The 25,834-nt window shown below is 38.0% G+C and overlaps 1 protein-coding gene across 2 annotated transcripts in view; it reads left to right on the forward strand.

Moving 5' to 3' along the window:
• Positions 1-1,084: 1,084 nt before the first annotated feature.
• Positions 1,085-25,834, forward strand: part of tmem104 (transmembrane protein 104) — a 71,392-nt gene continuing 46,642 nt past the window's right edge. The window contains exons 1-8 of one of the 2 annotated variants that reach the window (XM_042505566.1): positions 1,085-1,339; positions 2,268-2,334; positions 3,246-3,367; positions 4,735-4,816; positions 8,677-8,770; positions 10,693-10,776; positions 20,825-20,924; positions 23,731-23,827. In XM_042505566.1, coding sequence (XP_042361500.1) covers positions 2,290-2,334; positions 3,246-3,367; positions 4,735-4,816; positions 8,677-8,770; positions 10,693-10,776; positions 20,825-20,924; positions 23,731-23,827 — 624 coding nt within the window. In that variant the 5' untranslated portion in view covers positions 1,085-1,339; positions 2,268-2,289. The remainder of the gene's footprint in view (positions 1,340-2,267; positions 2,335-3,245; positions 3,368-4,734; positions 4,817-8,676; positions 8,771-10,692; positions 10,777-20,824; positions 20,925-23,730; positions 23,828-25,834) is intronic. The other variant, XM_042505567.1, reaches the window with a different exon arrangement.

The raw sequence follows: 25,834 nt of genomic DNA on the forward strand, positions 1-25,834 counted from the left end.
CATCAGATTTCCATGTCCTTTTTGATACAAAGCAGGTTAAGGTGCTATAAAAATGAAAATATCAAAACATTCAATCCACAGAGAAGTGCTCACAGTCCATATTGTGCCTTTAAACAGATGTCATTTTTTTTAAAGTTGTGATGTCACAATCATTTCTAGACTGTTTTAAATGCAATTCCACTGAAAAGTTTTATAACGGTACTAAGTGCCGCCACAGTGCCGTTACAGTCAATCCTCTGACTGCAAGAACGGCGTAGAGATGCCTAAAGCACAGATGTAGAAGATTCAGAAACACTGAACAATCAGAGAACACTGGGCTTTTTCGTGAGGGTTCTTAAAGAGACAAGTGGCAAAATAGAGATGCTCAGACAAAGAGAGAATCTAGGCATATTCAGGCAGACAGTATAAGAAAGATACTTTTTTTTTTTTTTTTTTTTTACATTTAAGCATGTAAACATGTTTCAGTAAACACCCAAAACACAAGTACAAATCTACAAATGAGTATAGTATAGGACCTTTAAAGAAACTTTCAATGTGCTCTGAGACTGCAACGTTAACACATTTTGTACCATTTTAAAAGCACCACCAATCTACTAAAAGCTAAAGTGACACTGTTCAGAGTACAGGCACAAAGTATGCACGCCATATGACATATACATGTGTCATATGACAGGACATAGCCTATGAAGATTTTTTTTTTTTTTACAACCCCAGTTGCATTTAGAAGCGGGTTTGATGATTTACCCAAATTGTAGTTTTATGGTGTTTATTAGCACTGAACTGATTATGCTACAATAAGTCAGTGTGCATGGAAGGCTGTTTTTATAAGAAAAAAATGCTCCCACAGTCTGATATGATTGGACCTCGTGATTTGTTTTCCGCACTAACAACTAACCGAGCAGACCAACAAGCAGGTGCATCTACTCCAACATATTAACAACGACAATAACTCAATTTCCCCTTCATAATAAAAGCTTTTTTGAAGATTTAACATATAAACCTCTAATACAAGACACAAAAGCTTTTACTTTGAAAGCCATTTCCGGAAGTGTACATTTATGTGATAGTTAGCTTGACGGTGTGTTGCGCGTCAGCTGGTTGCTTAGTTTACTGCTTCAGTTAGCTAACTGTTGGAGTCTCGCTAGCCCATTAGGAAGTGTTTTACTCCTAACCTTTAATTTATACCGACTTTCCTCTAACTATTTAACAACGACACAGCTCATGTTAGCGAGGCGGCGAGGCTCTGCGTTTACTCAGCCAGCTAGTGATCCACATGACAGCTTGGAGCGTCCTGCTAGCCTAGCAGCTAAATTAGCAAGATACACTGGAAAGAAGTAAGGTGAGAGGTGTTTACTTCTGTTTTCATTCATGACACTTGTGCAGCTAGCTACGGAATAGCATGACTAGTGTCTGGCGATATTTGTATATTTAATAAATCGTCCCAACAACACATTATCCATATGTGTTTTTGTGTGATAGCTAAACTATGCTGCCAGCTGGGTTGCTAGCAAGGGAATGTCAGCTCATTAGACCATCTGTGACTTCAACACAACTTTACACTGTCAGGATAGCTTCTGCATGTGTCCACACCATAGAAAGAAAATAAAAACATGGAAACATACACTTTGTAACATGAATAAATATAAACACTGTCCTTAATCAAATACAAACTGTTTTCTGAGTTTTCCACAATCTGTCACCGAAGTACAAATTAGTGGTGGGTTGATATTTGGCAAAAGATGATTTGTTTTCACGAGAATATGTGCCGCCTTTTATAATTTAATAAATGCCGAATTAAACAGTGGTTCTTAACGTTTAAAAAATGTCCTAAATGTTATTTATTCTATGCGCGGTTATTTCCTAACATAAAAATAAATTCCAAATGGCAAGATATGCGATAGGAGTTCTGTTTTTCCTCTATAATAAAACTGAACAACCTATTAACTTTTTATATTTACATTGTCAATATTTGTTATTACATCATCAACGTAATTAATTATGGTCATGCTAATAAAACTTTTAAGTAACTTCTGGCTGGTTGCACTACTTGCTTTTATGCTCTTATTTTGTATAACTTTTAAATATGCTTTTATTTTGGTTGTTTTGATCTGTTTTGGATGCTTTTATCCTGTAGCACTTTGAGATTTGATCCAAATGTAAAGTGCATTACAAATAAAATTTGTCATTATTATTATAATTACAATAAAATTTGGAAAAATTATTGTTAGAGAGGGATTGAACTGACTGCCTGTTGTTTATTCCGTCAGGTGAGAACCAGTGTCGTCAACCATGGCAGGTGGAATTACAGAGAGTGGGGAACCCTACTCCCCATTTGTGAGTATTGTACTGGATGCTTTGGTTAATTTCTTTTTAAAAATAATTATTATTTAAGGTCAGGCATTTATTGCCTGGCTCTGTACAAAGCGTGAGTTGTCAGACTTTTTTGTAATGAGGAGCTGCAGTGCACCACCTGACTGGAGCAAATAAGTGTTAAATATTTCAGCACTTGAAGCTTAAAGGTTAAAAAGTTGTAGTACTTTTCTCCCAGCTTTTACCATGTAGTTTTTGGGTTTTTTTTTTAAATGTAAATGGTTCTGTTGAAATGCTTATAGTGACAGTTCACTGTTTCAAATTCTTTTTAAATTAAATTTAAGAAAGAGAAGGGCTTTTTCTTTAGGAACTTTGGTTGTGTAATCTAATGACCAGGGATGGTGTATATGAAAGTGCAGTAAAGAATAAAGAGGAAGCTGAATTGCTTACACATGCTTCTTTTTTAACGCATCAAACCTCTTTATGGTCTGTACTCCGTTTTGAGTCCCTGACTGCTTACGTCGGCATGACTTCGCCACAGAGATTAAGTTCTGCTGGTCAGATGTTTTTTCCAGGAAGCTAAAGCTTTGAATCATTAAAGCACTCTGCTACCAGATAGGTCTAAGTGCTGCACTGTCCAATGTCATCCTTGACAATCAGTGGATAATCTTCTGAGCAGTGTGATCTTTGTCAACCAAGGAGCACCTGATAATGCATCACCTTCGAGTTTTGAAAAAGTACATTAAATAAATCATTAATATAAGATGGAACTTGGTTGATCTCATAGAGAGGTTAGGTCAGCAGCAAAACTAAACGGCTGTAGTGGAATTAATGGTACAAAATGTTGTAGAAATTCAAATTACATAGCTGGATGTCAGCAGCTATTAACATCGAACATGTCTTTATGCCTTCAATCCCACTCATCTCTTCTTCAGGTGGGGCTTGTGTATATGTTCAATCTGATTGTGGGGACAGGAGCTCTGACGATGCCCAAAGCCTTTGCCACGGCCGGCTGGGTGGTTAGCATATCGCTCATCTCCTTTTTAGGATTCATGAGGTAAGTCTTGCTCTACCTACCTACTTCCTTTCCATTTCCCATGTTTCTCCTGTTGTGTTCGTCATGCAACCACAGAGACAACAAAAAACAACAAGGTTTGAACTTTCTACCATGTTTAAATTATATCAAGCATAGCCAGGTCAATCATGTTTGTGTTCTCTAGTATTAAATGAGTAGATGTAAGCGTTGTTTTATTTTTCTTCTAAATGTATGCATGCTATATGATTTTGACTGAAAGGAGAAAAAAGTGCAGCACAAATATAACATTAATTTAAAGAAATTAAATAGCCTATATAAAAAATGGTTAAAAACAAATTAGTAGTAAGGGTAGTGTTTTTAATTAATTTTAATTAATCACTCTCACACATGGGTAAGTTTGATAAGTTGAGGTCCATTAAAAAGCAGTAACATGCTCAGAAATGTGACTTTTGTCCTTGTCAGTCAAATATTTATTATGTTCAAGTCAAACATGAAACAGCTAATGATTAAGGCACAATATGTCTGTCATCTAAAAAGCAATAATTGTTAACAAAACAATTACTAAAATGTAAACTTAAAATGATGATGTCAAAATTGCTGATAATTCAGAACAATTCCTGGTGTTATTCATTTACTGTTAATAGTTAATAGTTTTACCTCAGAAAAAAAAAGTTTTGAGTACCTCTTCAACCACTGCCAATAACAACATTTCCAATAAAAAGAAGTAAGTACAGCAAGGTAGTGTTTGCCTGAGGGCCCCAAATCAGCATGCTGTGTGTCCAAATTGCACCAGGTCAGCACCGCACGTCCTCTTCAGTAATACACCTGCCAAGTGTGAAGTGGATTAGATCAACTGTTCCTAAGATACATGAAGGACATACATACAAACAGGAAGATAGACATTCCTTACTTAATATTTGGATGAATTTGTTTTCACTTATAGCAGCAAGGTGACAGCATTTTACAGAGGAGCTTTAAAGAATCGACCAAACAACAAAGTAGGGCTGTCGCAAATGCCATTTTCTGGGCTTCAGAGCTTCCACATTGACGAATAATCGGAGGGGTGCTGCTCACGACGATACTGAAATGGCTCAACTCAGTTAAAAAAACCTGTTAAAAACACTGTGTGTGTGATTGCCCCAGCAGCAGGATCATGAGAGAGAAAGACGGGGGGCTGAGCGGACCAATTCCCGAGGTGTTGGGTTCAGTGATCCAAATATTTGGGTCCAGCCCTTCAACAAAGTTTGCTAAATGATGTTCTGGTGGTCAAAGTCAAAATGATAATGAAACAATTTCTACACCTGATCAAGAGTCACATCTTATTTGACCATCAGTGTCAGTAAGTAGCTCGGTAATAACCTGTTGCATCTTCTCGTCCGTCATTCTAGCTACATGACCACCACGTTTGTGATCGAGGCGATGGCGGCGGCCAACGCTCAGCTACGCTGGAAGAGGAGAGAGCAGGAGGAGGTGGGACAATGAACTCTTTCTCTGCGTGTAAATATGTTTAGTAGGATGTTGGCTGGATGGGCGGTTTTCTATTTGCTGTAAGGAAGTGTCACACAAACTAAATATTAAAGAAGTAAATGCCCCTCTCTGTCAGTTTGTCTAATAAGACATGAAGCCAAACACTATTTACACCCTGCAGGCAAAGAAGTGGAACTAATGTTAGTATAAATGCAGCGCAGGGACACTTTGAGTCCTTAGCTGTACTTAATGAGCTTACAGGTCTTGTTTTGACATGTTGAAGCATGTTTAGGAAGCTAATAGAAGAATGAACTTCATCTTTTCTTTAACGGAGATAAACTTGTGAAATAATCAGCGTCAAAATAAACACAAATCCAGAGTGACTGCAGTCAGGCAGAGTGATGGTTTGCTCACACAGAAACACACTGCAAGACAGATTAATGAGCACTACCCTTTCTTCCTTTGGAGCACGCTGGATCCGGCTTGTTTAATTAATTCTTAAAAATAGACTTATGCAAATCCTGCATGGTCCTGTGGTTCAGATTACACACTGAGAACACAAATACTGGATAATATGGGAGTGTTCAGTGTGGGCAGTGGTGCACTCACTACACGATGGGGCTGTTTAACTGTGGATTTGTGTTGTTAAAACATCATATTTGTTTGTGAGGATTTGTGATAATACGCACAATTTGCTGTCAGTAAAAATGGAAAAAGAGTCCGTCCTGCTGTGTTGAGGTAAAGCTGAATTCTTGCTTGATGCGAAGGGTTAAAGGCAGCCATGCAATGGATGTGTATGGTGTAGTTTTTAACCACTGATTTCACCAGCTTAACTATGGCTGTAACTAATGTTTTTTTCATTGTTTATTCATTTGTTGATTATTTTCTTGATTAATTGATTAGTTATGTGGTCTATACAATGTCAGAAAATGGAGAAAAATGTCGATCAGTATTTCCCAAGCCCAAGATGACGTCCTCACATGTCTTGTTTTGACCGCAACCCAAAGATATTCAGTTTACTGTTAAAGAGGAGGAAAGACACACAAAAATATTCACATTTAAGAAGCTGGAATCAGAGAATTCTGACATTTTGTTTCTTTAAAAAAATAACTCAAACCGGTTAATTGATCATTTAATTTGTTGGCAAAATATATAATATATTATTGCTCTGTTTTTATGGCTCTGGAGGGATGTTTTGCATGTTATCAAGCCAGATTTAACCATATTCACCACAGTGACTGCTGCATTTTGTCTTTCACATTGTGGCGCTCAGACAAGTTCGACTTTGCAAGTACTCACAGAAATGGAGTTGCATCCAGGTAACTTAAACGGAAATGGCAACACAATTCCTTATTTGACCTGAAGTTTATCACCACGTGGGTGTTTCCTCTTTCACTCTTGAGCTTCTCTAGAGAGGAACAGTGAATTTTCGCATTTGATGCTCAGTGGAAATGACTCCAAAATATTTCTTGTCTAAAGCCTGCAAAGAAATCCTCCCTTTTAATAGGAAGCTGTATTTTTTATTTAGAGGGCTGTTGTTATTTTATCGTCCAGTCGAAGCACGAGTGAAATGTGTCTCTTGCCACTCGTCTTTGACAAACCCCATTTGGATGAAGCCGTCAGAGCGGGACTGTACTCGCCTACCAAGGGGGGTAACCCCGTCTTCCATCATTTTATACTTTGACTAAAAAAATGACTTTAAATGGCCGGGCCTTTTGCTTTTTGTTTCTCCCCTGGTACAGAACTCATCTTGCTTAATGCTTGTGGATTTCCAGTTGAGGAGTTATGAGGCTGAGGACAATAGCCCGACTCTAACTGAGTACCAAACGCTCGGCCTTGATTCATGGCGCCTGTACTCCTCTCAGCCTTTTTCCTCCCACGTAATGGAAAACAAGAGAGGGAGAAAACTGGAAGTGTTTACCTCTGAGTGCTTTTTATTTCTCTCTGCTTGTGTAAAGCATTTTAACGAAAACAAAGAAAACAAAGCGATGCATCATATATGTTTTCCAAGAAAGCTGCAGATGTAAGGTGGAAACTGGGGACGATAAGCTAGATAACAGTCCTATATAGAAATCATAGTAAGCCAGCCGAGGTGAAAACAGGGTTCCCACGCATCCTTAAAATGTCCTTAAAAAGGCACTGAATTCATTAATCTAAAAATAAGGCCTCAATTGGTATTAAAATGTCTTGAATCAGTCTTTCAAAAGTCTCAAAATGTTAAGAAATTTGAGGTAGGATTTTGTTTTTCTGTTTTCTTGTTTTTCTGGTGCAATTTAAAAGTCATGTTTTGTGTCACAATAAGTATTTGGCAAACTCTTCCATCCCATCTATAGAAATTAATAGAATAAAAAAAGGTCTAAAATTTCATAACAAGTGGCATTAAAAAGGTCTTAAAAAGTCTTGAATCCCCCCTTTTTAAGCTGTAGGAATCCTGGAAAACAAAGCAGATTTGTCTGAAGCACAGTATCAAACACTGAGATGTGAATGCACGTTATGGCTGAACTCTTTTTCTTACATACACAACTGTGATTTACAACGCCACAGAACTGGCTGTGTTGCATCCAAGGCTGAGTGATGCTCTGATTAAATAATGTTTGCCACTAACTGAAGAAATGTCTCTGCCCTCTGCTGGAACTTTAAGTGGAGTGCAACTCGACTGTTGACTCTAACCACAAATGTTAAAAATCCATGAGGAATAATGGGAGTGCTATATTTTGGTGCCCTGTGATTTCCTAATAATTTTCAAGGAAATTTCTACTAAAAACAAGGAAAATAATATGCTAAACAGTCATTACAATTTAGGTGGTTTTGTTCACTTCAACTGATGATTTCGAGGGGAAGTTTCTAGAACAAGCTGCAAATTTTAAACCCATGTAAATTATTACCTTAATTATTATTTTATTATTAGAAAGTTTATTCTCCATGTAAGGGCTGCGAATAACACGTACACTGTGATTTTTTATTTTTATTTTATAAATTTTAAGAATTGAGATCACAGTTTCGTGAAGACCAATTAGCCTAAAACTTGTGAAATTGTAACTGTATTTTTGAATTTTTTCTTGAAACAAACTCAGAAAGTTTTATCAATGCTCAAAACTGTTGATAAATTTTCTCTCGATTGTGTAGTTAATTAATTAATTAAATGCAGTTCTATATACCACTTTATATTGAATTGTATGCTTGCCTGCACGTATATTTAGGGCCTAGCAATATATTAATATTATATCAATATTGCAACATGAGACTGGACATTGTTGTAGATTTTGGATATCCTAACATCACAGAAAAGTGCTTGCATCGGAGAAAAGTTCTCTGCTTTGTTTTCTAACCTGCATGAAGTAGAAATTACATTTACAAAGATTCACTTGTAGTCTGGTGTTTGACTGTATTTGACAGTTTTGTTCATGTCTGAAGGCTGTGATAAGGTAACAGTCATCCATAGCTGCACATGATAATCTGTTATTGGGTTATGTTTTCATTTTGTCACAGAGCCATTAGCTCCTGTCACTCCTCATCTTGTCCTCCTTCCTTTGTCCCAGCCAGCTTGTCACTTATTAATTCCGCTGATGATTCTCACAAAATTGGCTGTCATTGACAGCTAACTGACGTTAATCCACACAAAATTTCTGAAATGATAACAAGCGATGTGCGGCTGTGTTATCGGTGTGAATTGTGAGGGGCTTCATTCTGCAAAGTGCTTCCCAGCTGTTGCTTGTAACTTCCAGATGTTGCCTTCCCCTGCGTCACATACGCAGCAAATGGACTCTCTGTTAATCGCTTGTTAACTCACTGTTGTTTATGTTGAGAAATTAGGAAAACAGGCAACTAAAAAAGAGCTTCACACACTCATATTATCTCCGCAGGTCGATGACAGCGACTCCACCTCCGAGTATTCGGATGATGACGTCATGGTCCGAGGCCGATCGGAGCCGGAGACAAAACCCATCCTCTCTGTTCGTGAGTATCATGAGTTCTACAAATGTTTATGATGCATGGATTTATAATAGGAGGCTGAGCTGTTTTAAACAGCACTGGATATAGTTCCTTGCTGGTAAATCAACGTGTTCTCCAAACTGAAAGACTAAACAGGAAGTGTATTAATGCCCTGCTAAATGAAATAATATTGAAATGTAACTAATACTATTAAAAACAAAGCATACCATACAAATGTATTGCATGCTATTGAAAGACATCCTCAAAATTTGGTTTGATTTAAATAAATTGACGCTCAATATTAAGAAATCAATTTTTCAATTTGTTAGAAAGTGAAAAGAAAATTAATGGGGATATTTAATTAGAAAGTTTGTGATGTTGAAACTGAAAGAGTTTTTGAAACAAAATGTTTAGGGATCGTGTTTGATCGTAAATTAACATAAATAAACCATAATGACCTTAGCAAGGGAAAATGATCCAAGTCAGTAGCAAACCTGTATATACTGTCAGGATATTTTAAACTGTAAGGTGTATACAATTTATTGCTCTCATATACTTAGTAATATATATAATTTTGTGGAAATGCGGGGTGGACCTTAATAATGTTTATTAATTCAAAAGTCATGTTACTATGATCACACTAATTGAATGTTTCTAAACTCCCAAACTATGAAAGTTAAAGATCTCGTATATTTTAAAATAATGCCAATAATGAAGTTTTTTCCTTCAGTACAGCAGGGTAAATATGATTTCAGAGGAATTTGTATGTTTGTCATACAAACAGTACCAATAAATAAAAAACAAATGTTTGATGAGTTATTCATTTTCAAAAGAATATTTTCCAAAGCCATTTTATAGGTTTACAAGTGTAAAGGTTTTTTTTAAGACGGTACCTTAACATTTTTCAACAGTTAAGTATTAATGTGTGCTGAAACGATGACGATCGTCAACGATGACAAAAAATTGCTAACAAGTCTTTGTGTGCTTTTGCTTGAATGCTTTTGATAATTAAAGTTTTTATTTAATACTTAATCGGTCAAAAATGTCCAACATTCTGATGGTACTTCCACTCAAATGTGCCACATTTATTTGTTTTTAATAATTGTAAAATTAAATGTTTTTGGATTTGGCACGTTGGTCAGAAAAACAAGACATCTTTTAAAGTCATCACTCAGGGCTTTTGGAAAAAGTGATGGGATGGTTTTCTGACACAAATCTCTTGCATTCTTTTTGACTAAGTGATTAAGTGATGAATAATTCACCCTGAAAATAATTCTTAGGTAATTGTCTGTAATTCATATAGTTTTCCAAAATAAAAACAATATAAACTTTTGTTTCGGGAGTATAGCCACTGCATCTCAACGAATGCAAACTCATGGTTTTTTAATCACTTTTTAACCCATATGAAATTTAAATCATAATATAATTAGACATTATAATGATGCTTTTTTTTAAATTAAGTCTTTTGATTTAAGATTTTAGTATAGCGCTTGATGATAATTACTAGTTTTAATATTTTATGGAACATTATTTATTCTAATATTGCTTTTAGTGTAATTGCGATGTGCTTTAATGCACTTTGGTAATGCACTTTACACTGTTCGCTGTATATTGTATCCACAATAGCATTGTAGTTTGTGGGATACTGTGCTGCTCGTTTTTATTTTTAATAGGATGAGATGCAACAATAAAGTGAATGTGAATGTAATTTTTTGCCCTGCAGTCTTTCAAACTGTTAAATCAGAGTTTGGGGTCTCAGATGGCCATGAAGTGTTTGTTTAGTTGTCTGTCTCAGTGTTTTGTTACTGTGTGTTATATAAAAGTGTCAGCCTTGTGATGCGAGAAAAATTTCAGAGAAAGAAAGTCAAATCGTCAGACTGCTCTTTGACATTTAACTGCCTCCGCTGTGCAGGTATTAACTGCAGATGGCCTCTATGTTTTCACAGAGAGATCAGGAGGTCACGTCGATCATTTCGACATCGTGGAGCGGGTTGAGATGGGTCAAATGGCCTCCATGTTCTTCAACAAAGGTAATATTCTTCTTGCCTCGAGCCTCTACTCCTGGTGCCCATTATTCAATTAACTCCAGCACCGCCATCATTAGCCATGTGTAACATTTATGGAGGAGCAGTGAAGGTTGTGTGGGTTGATTCAGAATTAACTCAGAAATTTTTTTACACCTTTTATGTCCGATCCTCACATTCACAAAGGAAGGCTGCCGGCTCTGTAATTGGATGTAATTATAAATGGATAAATTGCCTTTGGTTGTAATTAGCTGTTTGAGGCTCCATCAAGGCTGTTCATCTCCCTACTGTGCACGTGCGGACGTGCAGGGGGCGGGGGTACAACCTGTGCTTGTGGCTAGGATGTTAAGGCTTCTTCCTGAATAATTTGGGAACTAATTAACCCTTTGTTAACTTGTGATGGCAAATTGAAAGCAGTATCACGTTCACCTTGAACCACAGCGAAGAACCTCACAGCTTTACATTCCTCATTCATATCAGTACATTGTCTGCACGCAGCACCCCCTTTCTCCTCCTCTCCTCCCTCCCCTTGTCTGCTTGCATTACGCCGACCGGCTCTTCTTAACCAAATGCGTGTGACTCAACAGTCTGCGGCGTCCCTGTTGTCGCAAGGATAAAGGAACAGCAAAAGGTCAAAGCTCTGACTACATCATTTGCGCTTACACGTCCTGTCCTTCAGCACTTCAACACTAGGTGGAGCACTCGGCACGCACGCACACTCGCTGCAACACACACTCTCTCCGCCCGTGTTCACACCCACACGTGTGAAGGCACTCATGCATGCTGTCATGCAGCTCATGCTGTTAAAGCTGCAGTGTGCCCCATCCATCCAGCCTCTTGTCACTCAGCTCGACTGTCCTGCCCATTAAAGGTGAAGTCTCCCCAAAAAAAACTTTGCTGATGACCTTTCCCACCGTGAAGCAGGCCGTGTGCAAGTGAGACACGTGGAGGTATCGATTGGTAATAAGGAAATGAGTTTTCTCTCCTCCTCTCTCTCTCTCTCTCTCCCCGTGCTGTGGGAAAGCTGCCCAGTGACTCTAATCAGAAATGAATTAGATAGGCACGAGTCCCAGCACATGCTCGACGAGGAAAGGGGAACCGCAGCTCTTTTGTCTATCCTGACAGCACCGAGCTGCTTCTCTTACCTGTGTGGGAGCTTCCTTTTTGGCCACCAGGGAAGCAAATGTAAAAATTTCGAAACTTACATTTTTTTTGTCAAACACAGGTGACTCGGACCTTTTGACTTTTTCTAAATTGGAAACATTTTTATTAATTTGATCAGGAATTCTTTGAAAGTAAAAGAATTAAAGGACATTCAGTGCCAAGAAAAAGAGGGAACGGACTGGTAGCTCTGTAGACTTTAATCAAGGTCAAAAACCTGTGTCAGGTGCTTATGGAAAGTGGGATCCAACAGGATAAACAGGAAGGAGATTCAGGCACTCCAAAAATGTAAAAAAATATAAAAAAGAAGTGAAAAACAGAGTGGAATTACACTAAAAAACCTTTAGAATAGTGGCATCCAAAACCAACTTCTAGTGCTTTTCAATCCAGGTTTTGATATTCTGTGCTATGGAGTGTGGGTCGGATCATGCTCTATCAGAACTAGTTTGTATGATGTGTCGTGCTACGACATTGGAAATGGGAAGTGCTCTTACTCGTTCTGGACAGCCGCACCGGAAAGAGGAGTAAAAAGCTGTCAGTCATAGAGGGGGGAGACACTGTATTGTTTAAAAATGGTAACATTTAGACAATATTTTCAGTCAGACATTCATAGTTTCGCTCTCAGTTGTTCATGTGAAAAGTTACATGCGCCTGCATGTTCAATTGACAGTGTGGATGATAATGTCAGATTGTCTTTGGAAATGAAAAGTGTCGTGGTGGAGGGTTCTTGAAGCTTTTTGACCAGCCAACAAGCAGTTCTTAAGAAGTATACCAGAGCAATTAGTCGATTATTTGATAAATGGATTGACATTCTCTGGTTGGAGCTTCTCATTTGTGAGAATTTGTAGCATTTCTTTGTCATATATGATGTTAAATTGGATATTATCTTGCTTGGACAGATAGACAGATTTGAAAATGTCATATTGGACTCTGGGAAACTGTGATGGACATTTTTATTGTTCTATTTTTGGATATAGCTGAGACCAAACAATTAATCAATGATTTTTTTTTTGTTATTGGACTTCGTAGTATGACCTCTGCATTCTCAGACGAATACTGATTCATGTAAAACATGCTGAGGACAGGCACAACTGTCAAGAAACTTTAAGGTCGGTGGATGCACAAATGTAGGTGTCAAACAATACATCTGAATTCTTTGTTTTTGCCTGTTGGTCAGAGTTTTTACTCTTTTGCTTCTCAAATGTCAAACCAAAGACTGTTTATAACGATGTAAAATGCTCCTCCCATTGTGCAAAAAAGAAGCCAAAATATCTGCAATACAGGTGCCGCCATCCTCTGCTGGTGATGTAATTTGGAGCCAGAGTCTGCGTTGTAGTGATCGGCCAGTGGAGCTGCGGTATCACATCCTGCCCAAACGCCCATCCTCTCAACTGCAAGCACACAATAGCATCAAAAAGCGAGTTATACCAAACTTACCAGGAAAAAGAACATTTGAACATACATCAGTGTGATAAGAATGAAGTAAAATGACAGAAACCATCATTGGAAAAAAAATAATTTTACATGAGCTTTTATTTTCTAGTTTGGCCCAATTCACAAAGGGGGTGGGTTTTATGATCTATACTGCAGTCACAAGGGCCGACTGAGATATTTTGGCTTTGCTTTAGGGAACCTGCCATGTCGTCCATCTTTATTATACATTATATGGTCAAAACTTAGATTGGGCATGTTTAACTGATAATATTTAATGCCATAATTACATGGTTCATTGGTTGGTTCATTAATCAATTAAATTGTAGCACTAAAAAAATACCATATTTTCACTGGTACAGTAATTATTTGCTAGTGTGTTTACTTTTTTGTGTTAGAAAATGTAATATCTTTGGGTTGGCGTGTGCATCAGACAATGCAAGCAGTTTTAATATGTCAGCCTTGTATCTGGAAACTTGTGATTGCCATTTTGTTAAAAGATTGTCTGACATTTTACAGAGCAGGCAATCAATGCATGAAGACAATAATTAGCAGATAGTTTGATGGTGAAAAGAACATAACGTTGCAGCCATAGCTACATAGACTTTATTCTAGCACTGCCACTTGGTCAATGTGCTTTCAATCTTAATAGATTTGCACTTAAAAATAATCTGCTAAATCTAACAAGGAGCACACTCAGGCCATTAGGAGCGATATATTTACAATTTACAATCACCTGAAAATGTAAATCTCAGTCCTCCTCCGAGGGAACGGCCGTGCAGTTTGTTAGAAGTGATGCCTTCGTTTAAATCAACCTAAATTGCAAGGGATTACAGGTATGGGAGACAGATGTTGGCATCTGTTAACCAGAGCAAACCTAAATTAGCTGAGTGCAACCTGCAGTCTGAACTGACAGTCATTTTCAGCTCTTTCTTTATGTGTTCAAGCAGCAGCAAAATCACAAGACAGACTCCAAGCAAGTTTGTCTAGTCACAGGACGGTAAAACAGTTTTAACAGCTTCCCCACTTCACAGATAATAACACGTGACTGCCCACTGTCTTTCTGTCCTGCACCTCTGCAGGCAATTAAGAGGCATCTCCCCTGCTGTTGAAGAGGCACTCTTAGAGGGCATTTGACTTCCTCCTGGACAGAAATTGACATGGCAGCAGCGGCGAGGCAGGCTTGGAATAAGGCCATGAGTATCGTATCAGCCTGACCTGCAGCCACTGACAGGAATGTTGATGGGGGCTGGTTTTATCTGCACCACTGTGGAAAGGTGTTTCTGTAACCTTCACATTGATGATTTGAAAGTTGATTAGAAGACGACTTTGGCTAAAGTCACGCACACACAGAGACTAACAGAGCGCTGTCCTTGCATCAGCATCTTGTCTCAGCTTTTCGTACCTCTGTGATGTGATGTGCTGGTTAACATGGCGGCTGAGCAAACAGCAGGGTTGTTTCTTCAACGTGAGCCGTCCCTCCCCTGACATACGGAAGACTGTGGCGAAGAATAGTAATGCACTCTGCTGCAACCCGGGCTTCTGTCTTTAATGAGAGCCAAACATGGCCACATCCATTTTTAATAATTCACTGACTTTTACCTAAATGTCATACTTGTGCATTGAGAACGCTGGTTAGAATGAAAGTCTGGAGTGCCTGAGCCAATGGGAAGATAAATGGACTTGTTTGCCTCAGCTTGCAGCCCAATCATTTTCCATAAGCCGCTGCTACAATAGTTTCCTGTGTCAGCTTTGTAAGAGATGCACTTTAATTTCGGGGAGTATGTTGTAATGGCTCGCTGTGATCAACAAAACAGGTCGATAATACGAGTTGAGTCCCAGGAAAGAAGCGCTCGCCATGAAAACCTGATTTGTTTCTCAAAATAAAAGGCCTGTTATGTTGTTACTTAGAATCTGTTCAGTATTTTTACACCTCAGCTCTGCTTCCTGGTGCTCAGAGGCACATGTGAGGCTGTGAGGGACAAAAAGTAATAGAAATAGCTCAGATTTGTAAGACTTGTGCTTTGCAGGAAACTCATTTCTTGGTTCAAGGTGTGTGTGTATGTTTTTATAGCGGTAAAAAGTATGTAATCTAGTAAATTTTAAGGGGCTTTTATTGTGCTGTTTGATTGAAAAAGTCTGCTCAAAGACCAAAAACAGAAATAAGAAGTGGAAAACACATACGTGGTTAGTGGTTTCTGCATGTATCTCCTTTTTTCTATTGCCTGCTTATGTCTGTCAGATATTAACCTACATGATTTGAATCTGGCTGTGAATAATAGGGGTTGACCGACATTACGTACTGGCAGTTAATGAGATCAACAACCGATATTTGGAAGCGATACATTTACAATAAAAATTAAAATCTTTCTGTCAATATTTAGAATTTGGAATATAACAAACTCCAACACAAAACTTTGTTAAATGCCTTTAGCAAATGTTTATACAAAAAAGTTGCTGGGAACTTGCTGTATTTTAGGCTGAAAGTTTCAGTTTAGATTAAAGTCAGGTAAAAATTTAAACAAAAAATGAATAAATATAAACAGCACTGAGGTTTTGCAAAGTAAAAGTTCCTCTGATGACTGTGGTTCGTTGCAGTTGCTCTGATGCCAGCATAGAGAATTATAGCACCAGCATAAGTATATAAAAATATAAAATATAAATGCAGTACTTGTAAACAATTAAAAAAAATTAACATGTAAATATAAAGACAGTAAATACAGTAATGGACAAATAACACTAGTATGTGAATAGTATGTGAATATTTAAATTATATGGATAATGTGCTGAGTGTCTTAAGTGTGTAGTATCTAAAACTGTGCCTTATGCTACTATGCAAAGTATAAAGCTAGTATGTATAACACAGTTTCCCACTCTTTAAGTAATGAAGTCATGTTAAGATAAGTCTGAATCATTGGCATACCTGCGGCTAATGCCGTTTTCAGCTGAAAGTAATACTTCACCTTGCAGTTGACAGTTTGAATATCAATTACTCACCCCATGTTACATTGAAATTATGAAATCTTTTTTTTTCACATGCTTTTGGTGAACAAGGAATCTAAAAACAGAGAATTGATGAATTTAATTCAAAGGGGGGCTCTGCCTTTAGCAACAGCAAAACTACATCAAAACGTCTGCTTACAAATTCTCACACAACAGTGGAATCCAAGTGTCTTTTATTCAGTCGTATGCTCAGTCCTTCCCGAATAGACAGCCCTTTCAGGCGGGGAAGTGAACACAAAGTAAAACTGTGCTCTTGAAAGCCCAAACAAACTGACCAATCAAGGAAGTGGTGGACAAGAAGCTCCCGTGTTTGGTGATGTAAAATTAAAGTCACGCAATAACAAAACAAAACAAAAAAATGATGCAAGAAGAGGTAGACCATCAGCTCCTGTGTTCAGCGAGGTAAAATGACTGTTTTTGTCAATGGAGTCTGGCTTTAAAAAGAAGATGGATGTGTTTCCTTTCAGTTCTCCGTCAGAAAGAGCTGTTGGTTTGTGAAACTGAACATATGAGTGGAGAAATGAGACTTGGAATATACTGCATGAGTTGTATGAGAGTTTAACAACTAATGTTTTGATATACATAGCTTTGCTGTTGTTTAAGGCGGACCCCTTTTACTTCAATGTATTGTCTCCGTCTATAGATTCCTTGGTCACCAGGTGCAATTTCTCTGCACAAAATCACTGTATCACGGGCTGAGTTGTTGATATTCAGATGGTCCTTTTGGGAGTGAAGAATTCCTTTTAAGTAGATGAAGGGGTTTTAGCGCATATGTCTATTGCAGTATAGCGATGCCTAAAATATGTTTTTTTGTGTAAATTTACCATTACATAGTTTCTCCACCAGAGGGCGCCGACAGAATAATTATTCCAGTGTGTTCAGAATAGTAGAATGTTCAAAACTAAATGTAATGCATTCCTCTGAAAAAGTTGTGTGAGATTCAGAACTCTGGGTTGTTCCCACACCTCTGATATTTTCCCAGCAGCTCAAATATGCAGGTCTGATCTTGCTCTCTTGTCTTGTTTGGAAAATCAATTGAGCTAGTCAGAGTTTTGTAGGTACGATTAGGGATGGGATGTTACGCCAGAGCCAGATAATTGTCAATAATCATAGATAAGACTTATGCCACCATATAGATTAGCTTGATCAACATGACCGGCCAATACATTGTTGTAAGATTTCTTTTTAACCCCCAAATATTGATAGTGTTGCAAAAAAAAAAAGGAGCCATGAGTCTTTCTATCTTTTCTTCGAGTTCTGGGTGTAAAAAAAAACCTCACTTTGGTGTCAATTAGAGTTGCAATTGTTAGTTGATTGTAAGAAAACTAATCATTTTTAACAGTTCTGATAATTTATTTATTTTGAAGTTCATTTTTCAAGCAGAGGTGTCCAACATTTGATGGGTAAAGGCTTTTAGATGTGAGAAATAGCTGTTTTTCTGTGTCCGCACTAAATTGATTCTCTTTGAATTCTGGGAAGACAAAACAAGACATTTGATTATCACTTTGGGCTTCTTGTTATTGTGTACTGACAAAGGACTTCAGTGTGTCACCTGCATCACATAGAAATTGTGTTGACAGGTAGACCTTAGTTATCCATTTCTTACTCTGCACTGTCCCATTTACTTATTTTAGAGACATATTTTTAATAGTGCTCTTGCCTTTGGGGCTGGCTCTATTTAGATTTGATTTGCGAAAGTGTAAAATCTCAGTTCATCAAAATCTGACTCTGATATTCCTGCAAGAAGTAAAAATGAAATATAAGGAGAGAAAGGTCAATGAAATTGAAAATAGAGATATATAGAGATTTTTTTTATCAGAGGCTTTCAGTGTGACAGCATGTTGAATTATTCGTGACTTTACAGGAGGTCAAAGCAGACTTTTTTATAATAGGATACTTAAAATAACATATTTTGCCATTCCTGTTATGTAATGTACAGTATTAAATCCCTACTGTTAAACCTGCTGAAGGTTTTTGCTGTAGTTGTTCTTAGAGAGGTTGTCAGGCCTGCTGTCAGTCAGAAGCAGAGCGATGATGGATAGCCATGCGTTACACAGCTACATGAAAGCCCGGGCTCCTATGTGAAGACCCATTTTGCAGCATTTTTGCCCGTGGTTCTGGGTAATAGGGAAATATTAGTTACAGTGCCGTGAAGGCCTGCATCCCTGTGGTCATGCAGAGCGCTCGCCTTGCTATCGCTTACTGACAGCGGCGGCAGAGTACAGTACGTCCTGTTTCTGCTGTCTGCCACTGAGACACTAATATGCCTCATCCCATGTTGTCCCACAAGAGACAGTATGCAGGGCAGAGAAGGATTTGTTTCTTTTAATGATAATGTGAGAAATAGGACTGGGAAATAATTAATTTTCCTTTTTCTTCTTTCTTAACCCTGAAAGTCCAAACTGTATTTCTTCACTTGTTTCACTACAGAACTGCTTTACTGTACTTTGCATTTGACCGTGCATGGAAAAAGTAGGTGAACTAATAATTTTAGCGATTTTATGCAGCTCTGAGCAGCCCTTCTTTACTGGTACCAAAACCATATTTTTCCTTCCTTTGAGAAATACAGTTTCTGAAAAATCTTGAATTTAGTTTAGCTTCTCAGCTGTTCAGTGAAATAATTTGGGAGGACATTTTCACAGTTAAAAAGTTCAAACAAAAGTTCTTTTTTTTCATGTTACTTGCATCTTTGATCAAAATATTGATTAAATTGAAATGAAACAAAGCGGAAGCACAACAATTGAAATTTCTTCAGTCAGTGCAATCTTCTCTGTTGATTGCCTCATCCAATTTCACTTGCTGCTTTTATTGATTTTTTCGGTAGGTACTTCAAAATTGCATTTAATACATATGACCACTTTTAAGTAGAAGTTATTAAATAGTTTTTAATATGACTCTGTTTTATGTATTGAGTTGCGTCACTTTTCTTTTAGTTTTGTGTCATGTTTGAGTGTTACTTTCTTAGGGTTGGCGTTTTGTGGTTTCTTAACTTTGAACTTTTGACCCTATTCTTTTACACATATTAACATTACGTGAGATGTTTTTTTGTTTCTAGTTACATGCATTTTTGGATTTTTTATTTTGCTACTTTGAAAACTTTGAAGCTCAATATCTCAAAGCTGCTCAGAAAGTATGCTGACTGTATAGATCTTCTGTGCTGATGTATGTGAAAAATCCACAGTTTGGAATGTGTCCCTTAGTGCAGTAACATCCATATTTGAAGTATTATCTACTGTCATGGCTTCAACTTTGTTTTCTATACTGTTCCTCTGGTAGTCCACCATGAGCTCATTGGTTTTACTAATATTGTACTTCAGGGGATTGTCATTGCACTGTTATGAGGCTCTCTATCAGTCCTTAGTAAAAAAAAAAAGTCTCAAAGTGACGATATCATATTTCTCAATAGAAACTTACATGTCAACATAGTGATAACTTCCATTTTGCCAAAAAAAACACTCAATACCTTTTATTATATTTCCTTAAAGTCATTACTACATCTATCATAAGTCTGGAAAGACATGGATGTAAACTCTATCTTGACTAACAACTGAGAGGTGATAATTCAAGTTTTTAATATTGTCAGACATTTTACAGACCAAACGATTAGTTAAGAAAATAAACGTCAGATCAACTGATAATGAAAATAATCATTACTTGCAACTCCAGTTAATATTATCAGCTTTTCTACAATTAGATGTATTGTTTATTAGGCTGTCATTTCCTTATGTGTTCATCTTCTATCATAGCCTAATTTAACTGTTTGATCGACACTCTCAGCCCTTAATTCATAAAAGAATCAGTGCGGCCCGCGAAGCTGTGAATCTGTCACTTTTTATTCCTTTTTAATGGACTCTATGCTCTAATTTCCTTGGCAGTAATGAATTAGCTGAGGGGTCCAGTTGGACGCTTGAACCCCCTTCTGAGAATTCAAGAGCATGATGGATGTGTGGTGCACTGTGATGATCTGTCTGCTGGTCAAAGCCCTCGATCTTGTCTTGGCAAAGGCAGCCGGGGCTGCGGCCTGCCAGCGGAGTGTGTGGATGAAGAGAAAAGGGCAGATGGCTAAGAGCTTGTCGCTGTGGAGAGTAAAGGCTAACAGGAAAAAAAATCCCTCATGGAGTGATTACTTTTTTAATTAATGCTATTAATATTTTTCATTGGTCCAATAAGATGTGTCTCCGCTGTCCCAGAAAAGGGATGGAGGGATGTCGTGAGCGGAGGTCTGGATGGATGAGAGTGCATTTTAATAGAGATGGCACCATGGTGGTAAAGTTTGACACTCGCGGTCCATCAACTATATTTCATGATTAAGCATTTGGACGGCTGATGGAGATGAAAAATGTGTTTGCTCGTCACCTCTTGACCTCGTGTTACTTTAAGAATCTGTTGATTTCCTTCGCATAGACAAACTTGGCTCACATCTCGAAGTCATTCATGTCTTTTTATTTTTGTCTTTCAGTCGGCGTCAATATGTTCTACATCTGCATCATTGTCTATCTGTATGGAGACCTGGCCATCTACGCAGCAGCTGTGCCTATATCACTGATGGAAGTGGCCTGGTAAGACCAATTTACTCACTTTATGACCTTCATTCTTACTTTTATTGTGGCATAAATGGGTATATATAGATGAATTTTATAGATGTTCACCTTGAAGAACATTTGGAACATTTGCTGCTTTCCATTTTGGCAACTTAAAGCACATGTGTCTTTATCTCATCTGCTCCTCTGCCCTGACTCTTTGCTCCTACTGCCACCCTCTGAACTTGAGATTCAGACAATAAAGCTTTGCTGACAGAGGCCTTTAGGCCCGCTGACCCCTTACCGCTGCTCCTGGCGTCTGAGTCGTATTGACTTGCTTCCAGACAGAAATTTATTGCAAGTCTGTTGGCCAGACTGGGTCAGAATAGTGTATTTTATATGATCACAGACTCAGCCCTTCAGAACCTGGACCACAGAAATATCCATTCCCCCTTTAGTGTTGTTGTAGTGAGATGATTCCCCAATGAGAACCGTATTTGACAGAGATGTTTGTGATTGTTTCAGGCAGTTTTAAAGAAAATACAGTAGATGATGAACAGTATAAACTGCTAGGTCTTGAAAATAGGGATGGGAATTTTATTATACATTAACATTCCAGTGCATATATTAAATTATTTAAAACTACTTGAGTACTCTCAAAAAAAAAAAATCTAACATAAGAATAGGAATTTAAATGGACCAATAAAAGAAAAAAAGGGCAGTTTGAAAATAATTTATTGAACAACCAGGACAACCTGCAATTAGCCATTAAACCATAAATTCAAACCAGTCAACATGCAGAAAAATTGGCACTCTGTCTGAAACTGTCATCTTTCACTGCCATTAATGTTGCACAGGTTAGACGCAGCACTAAAGGACCGTCTCCGAGCAGCTCTCCCCCAATTTCAGTGATATTGATGGCCGTTCTCTGTGAAGGCCTCCAGCCACCTTTTTACTGCAGCGTCTCATCCTGTTACACACAGTTTAAAGTGAGAAAATAAAAACTAGTAGTGGGTGTGGTGAATAATTTGACATCTTTACCCGACAAACACACTTTGGGGATATGTTAACAGATATAAAATTCAACAAAAATGAACCACTTTCAGTTATAGATGATCTCTCTTAACTTCAACTGTAGCTTTTCCAGCTTTAAGCAGAAAAGGAGTTCATGGTAGTAAATGCTGAATCCTACTAGAGCTTGGTATCAGTACTTGATACGTAGTATCATTGAAGCATCTCCAGTCAATCTGCATTTAGTCCTTTTTGTGCCGGGGGTCTGATCCCAGATCGCCCCTAACCCCCATCGTGTTTTAGAACTGAATTACTCAATAAAACCAAACTCATCATGAAAACGATCACTTGAACAAACATCAGAGTGATGAGAACTACCCTCAGTGACAGAAACCATCTTTGGGAAAAATTTATATGGCACTTTGAGCTTTTAGTCCTGTTCACTAACATGGAGGGGAGGGCTTTAAGACCTATATTACAGCCAGACACCAGGGGGAGATCAAGATTGAAATGCTACACTTTGGGAGAACTGTCATGATGTCCATCTTTAAATACAGTCTATGGTACTTCTATGTTGTGTGTGAGTGTGTGTGTGTGTGCGCGCATGTGTGTGTGCATGTGTGTGTGTGTGTGTGTGTGTGTGTGTGTGTGTGTGTGTGTGTGCGCGCATGCGTGCAGGTGAACTCTGACCAACAGTTCTTCAGTGCATAGCTCATACTCCCGTAGCAGAAGTCTTATGTTAAACAGACAGAAGGACAGCAACGGCAGGACAAAGAGGTGCTGAGCGAAGCAATACACTGCAATGAATTACGATTGGACTCATTTTAAATAGTAGAGAAGAATATAAATGTCATGTTCACGTGTGGAAAGTTGGACACTGATTATTCAATACAGTTATCGATGCCCATTTTTATGTGACAACAATGTTTATCTATGAACACAATTTGCATCTGTGCCAGGGTTTATATTTTGCCATTTGATACAACATCATACTCAATCCACATCACAAAGTTTCTTGCAAAGCCAGACCCTAACCAGACAGTTGTTCATGTTTTTGTCCACCACACATGACCCCTAAAATGAGATAAAACAAAACAGACAAAAAACAAAATGAGATTCATTGTAATTAGTTTCTTTTTAAAACCCAGAATGGCACACTGACAGAAAGATAAATTATTCTAAAGACTGAGATCTGATCCGTCATCAGGAGACTGTTATTAATACCTTCACTTTACCCTTAAACATAATCTAAAAAACTCTGTTTCTTTCATTTCCTGTTCCATTTGATTAATTTACAATAACACAGTCACAGTCAAGATTTTGAGTTGAAAAAGCCACAGTCTCTTCTTCTTTTTCTTCCTTTTCTAATTGTTGTTGTGACAAAGCGGGCCTACGTCATCCTGTCCTGAGGCTCAGCACACTGATGCTGTCTTATCGTATTAAATTCTCTTCCACTGTGGTCCAAACCTTGCTAACCTTCGAGCAAGAATAAATGTGAGATGTAACTGAGACTTCAAAAGCAGTTTGCTTTGCCTGAAGGCACAAACCACAGACTTCTTAGCAGCATGGGCAGAGCAGAAGATTTTACTAAAGCTCTGTCTGTCACGCAACAATGATCGGGTTTGTGATTACTTTTAAGAGACACTCAAGTTTTCACAGCCGCTGCTGCTCAGGCATTTCACATGACAAGTTGCAATGGGGGTTCAAAATTTAAATTTAAATTTAAATAATGATGGTGAAGGTCTGCAGTGCGATTTGTTATAGATTGCAACGTCTCACAAAAATCGGGATAAACATGAAGTTCTTTTCATTTGTGCTTTTTTTCCCTGCGCAGTGGAAACCACTCCTGCAGCGCTGGAAGTGTGAAGTATAACGACACAGACCCGTGTTGGGGTTCTGTCACGAGGAAAGATGCGTACCGGGTGTTTCTGGTAAGTCCCAACTGCATACACATACTTCGGCTTACCTCCCTGTTTATTGTCAATTAGTTTGGAAAAGACACTACCAGTTATCAGTCTCCTCCTGGGAACTGGAGTTTGGTCCAGGACTGTAGTTAAGACCCCAGTTGGTTCCAAGGCTAGCCCCTCCCCTACACCATATATTATCTATTTCTTTGGTTGTATCCACTTTTTCTTACCACGATACTTTACTGACATTTTAGCAGGTTACTCAGTGTATGACAATGTATCATGGTTCTGCATGTATGTCTCTAGGGCCTCTTGCATCTCAGTCAGTGGTGGACGAAGTATTCAGTTTTTTTTTGCTGAAATTTAAGTAGCATACTACAACTTTGATTCCAAAGAACTTGAGAGGCTGTGTAAGACATAAATGCAAACACTATGCAATGATTTGCAAATCCTATATTCAATCAAATACAGTACAAAAACAAGAAATTCAATGTTCTAACTGATAAACTTTGTTGCTTTTTGTAAATACACACTCTCTGGAGACAGGGGCATGTTTACCACCAAGTTACATCCATTTTAATTAGTTATGTTTTACACAGCTTTTTTGGAATCGGAGTTGAAAAATGTAGAAATACTGTGTGACAAGTAAAAGTCCCAGAAAACTTTGTTAGTACAAAAGTAGTGGCATAACATTTTATTCACAGTACCAAAAGTAAAAGCACTTATTTAGAATAATACATATTACATTACTGGATTAAAACTACTGCAGCTTTAACACATCAATTTAATAATACAGCTGGTAAAGGTAGAGCTAATTTTAGGCAGCTTAATTTAAAATAAGACATCATAATTTATTGGTTGATCTATATTTTGTATAAAAAATATTTATCATTGGAATCTGCAAAGTAATGAGAAATAAAAGTTGTCAGATTAATATGATGGAGCATAAAGTAGAGTATTTTCATTTTACGTAGAGGCGTAAAATGAAAATACGGACATAAAAACAAGTATCTCAAAATAGTGCAGAGTTACTTTCTGCCTCTGATATCAGTCATAGATCCACACATACATTTGTTATGGAAAGAAGGTTGAAAATACAGACTCAGCTGGATGATTTTTATTTTCACAAAGACAAGGTTAAAATGAATGATACTTGTTGAACAATGTAAGTACAGCTTGTTTTCAGAGGGGACTCGGTTGGGTCAACGTATACTTTTGGCCCAAACAGTCCAGCTGCACCTAGTCTACAGATGTTTTCATCCCCTGTGTGAATAAGGCGTAATGTGTCAAGCCAGGCTTGAATTTCTGTCTCTGACAACATTTTCTGTCCTGTGAGTCCCTCCCTCACTCAAACTTCCCCGGACACCCCACCTCTGCGGTCCACAGGAAGGGTGTGTGTGTGTGTGTGTGTGTGTGTGTGTGTGTGTGTACTGATCTAGTCGATCAGGGATAATGTGTGTGTGTGTGTGTGTGTGTGTGTGTGTGTGTGTGTGTGTGTGTGTGTGTGTGTGTGTGTGTGTGTGTGTGTGTCCTTGAAGTCTTAAGCGAGCCAAACTCTGTGATTTCCACTTGAGCTTTAACTTTGCACAGCGACAGTGATAGATGTGCTGATCTCTTCCTGTATAATTTCTCCGCCTCCCTCCTCCTTGCTCTCTGTCTGCTTCCTATCCTCGCCTACATTTTAATAGAATGAGCAGACCCCAAATAATTTGCCAATAAATGAACTTTTCCCCTTTATCTCCTAATGGGATAAGCCTCTTACTGTATGTAAGCAAATTGAAATAATGCTGATTTGTAATCTCCGCTCAATTTGTTTACACTTGCAGTTTTACAGAGTAATTTCCCAGTTTCATCATGACCGCTCAGGGACATAGAGAAGTAACACTGAAGAATATTTTTAACTGTGAACACTGACACGTTGGGATGCAAAGAAGTGACCTTTTTCTCTGGTATCAGCCATAAAAGTACTGCAAGTACCCATATTATAATCAGAACCTCCTCTGTATGAACCTAAACTAATTCTTCAGTGAG

The sequence above is a fragment of the Plectropomus leopardus genome, chromosome 17, assembly GCF_008729295.1.
Source record: "Plectropomus leopardus isolate mb chromosome 17, YSFRI_Pleo_2.0, whole genome shotgun sequence".
In the NCBI taxonomy this organism is placed as follows: Eukaryota; Metazoa; Chordata; class Actinopteri; order Perciformes; family Serranidae; genus Plectropomus; species Plectropomus leopardus.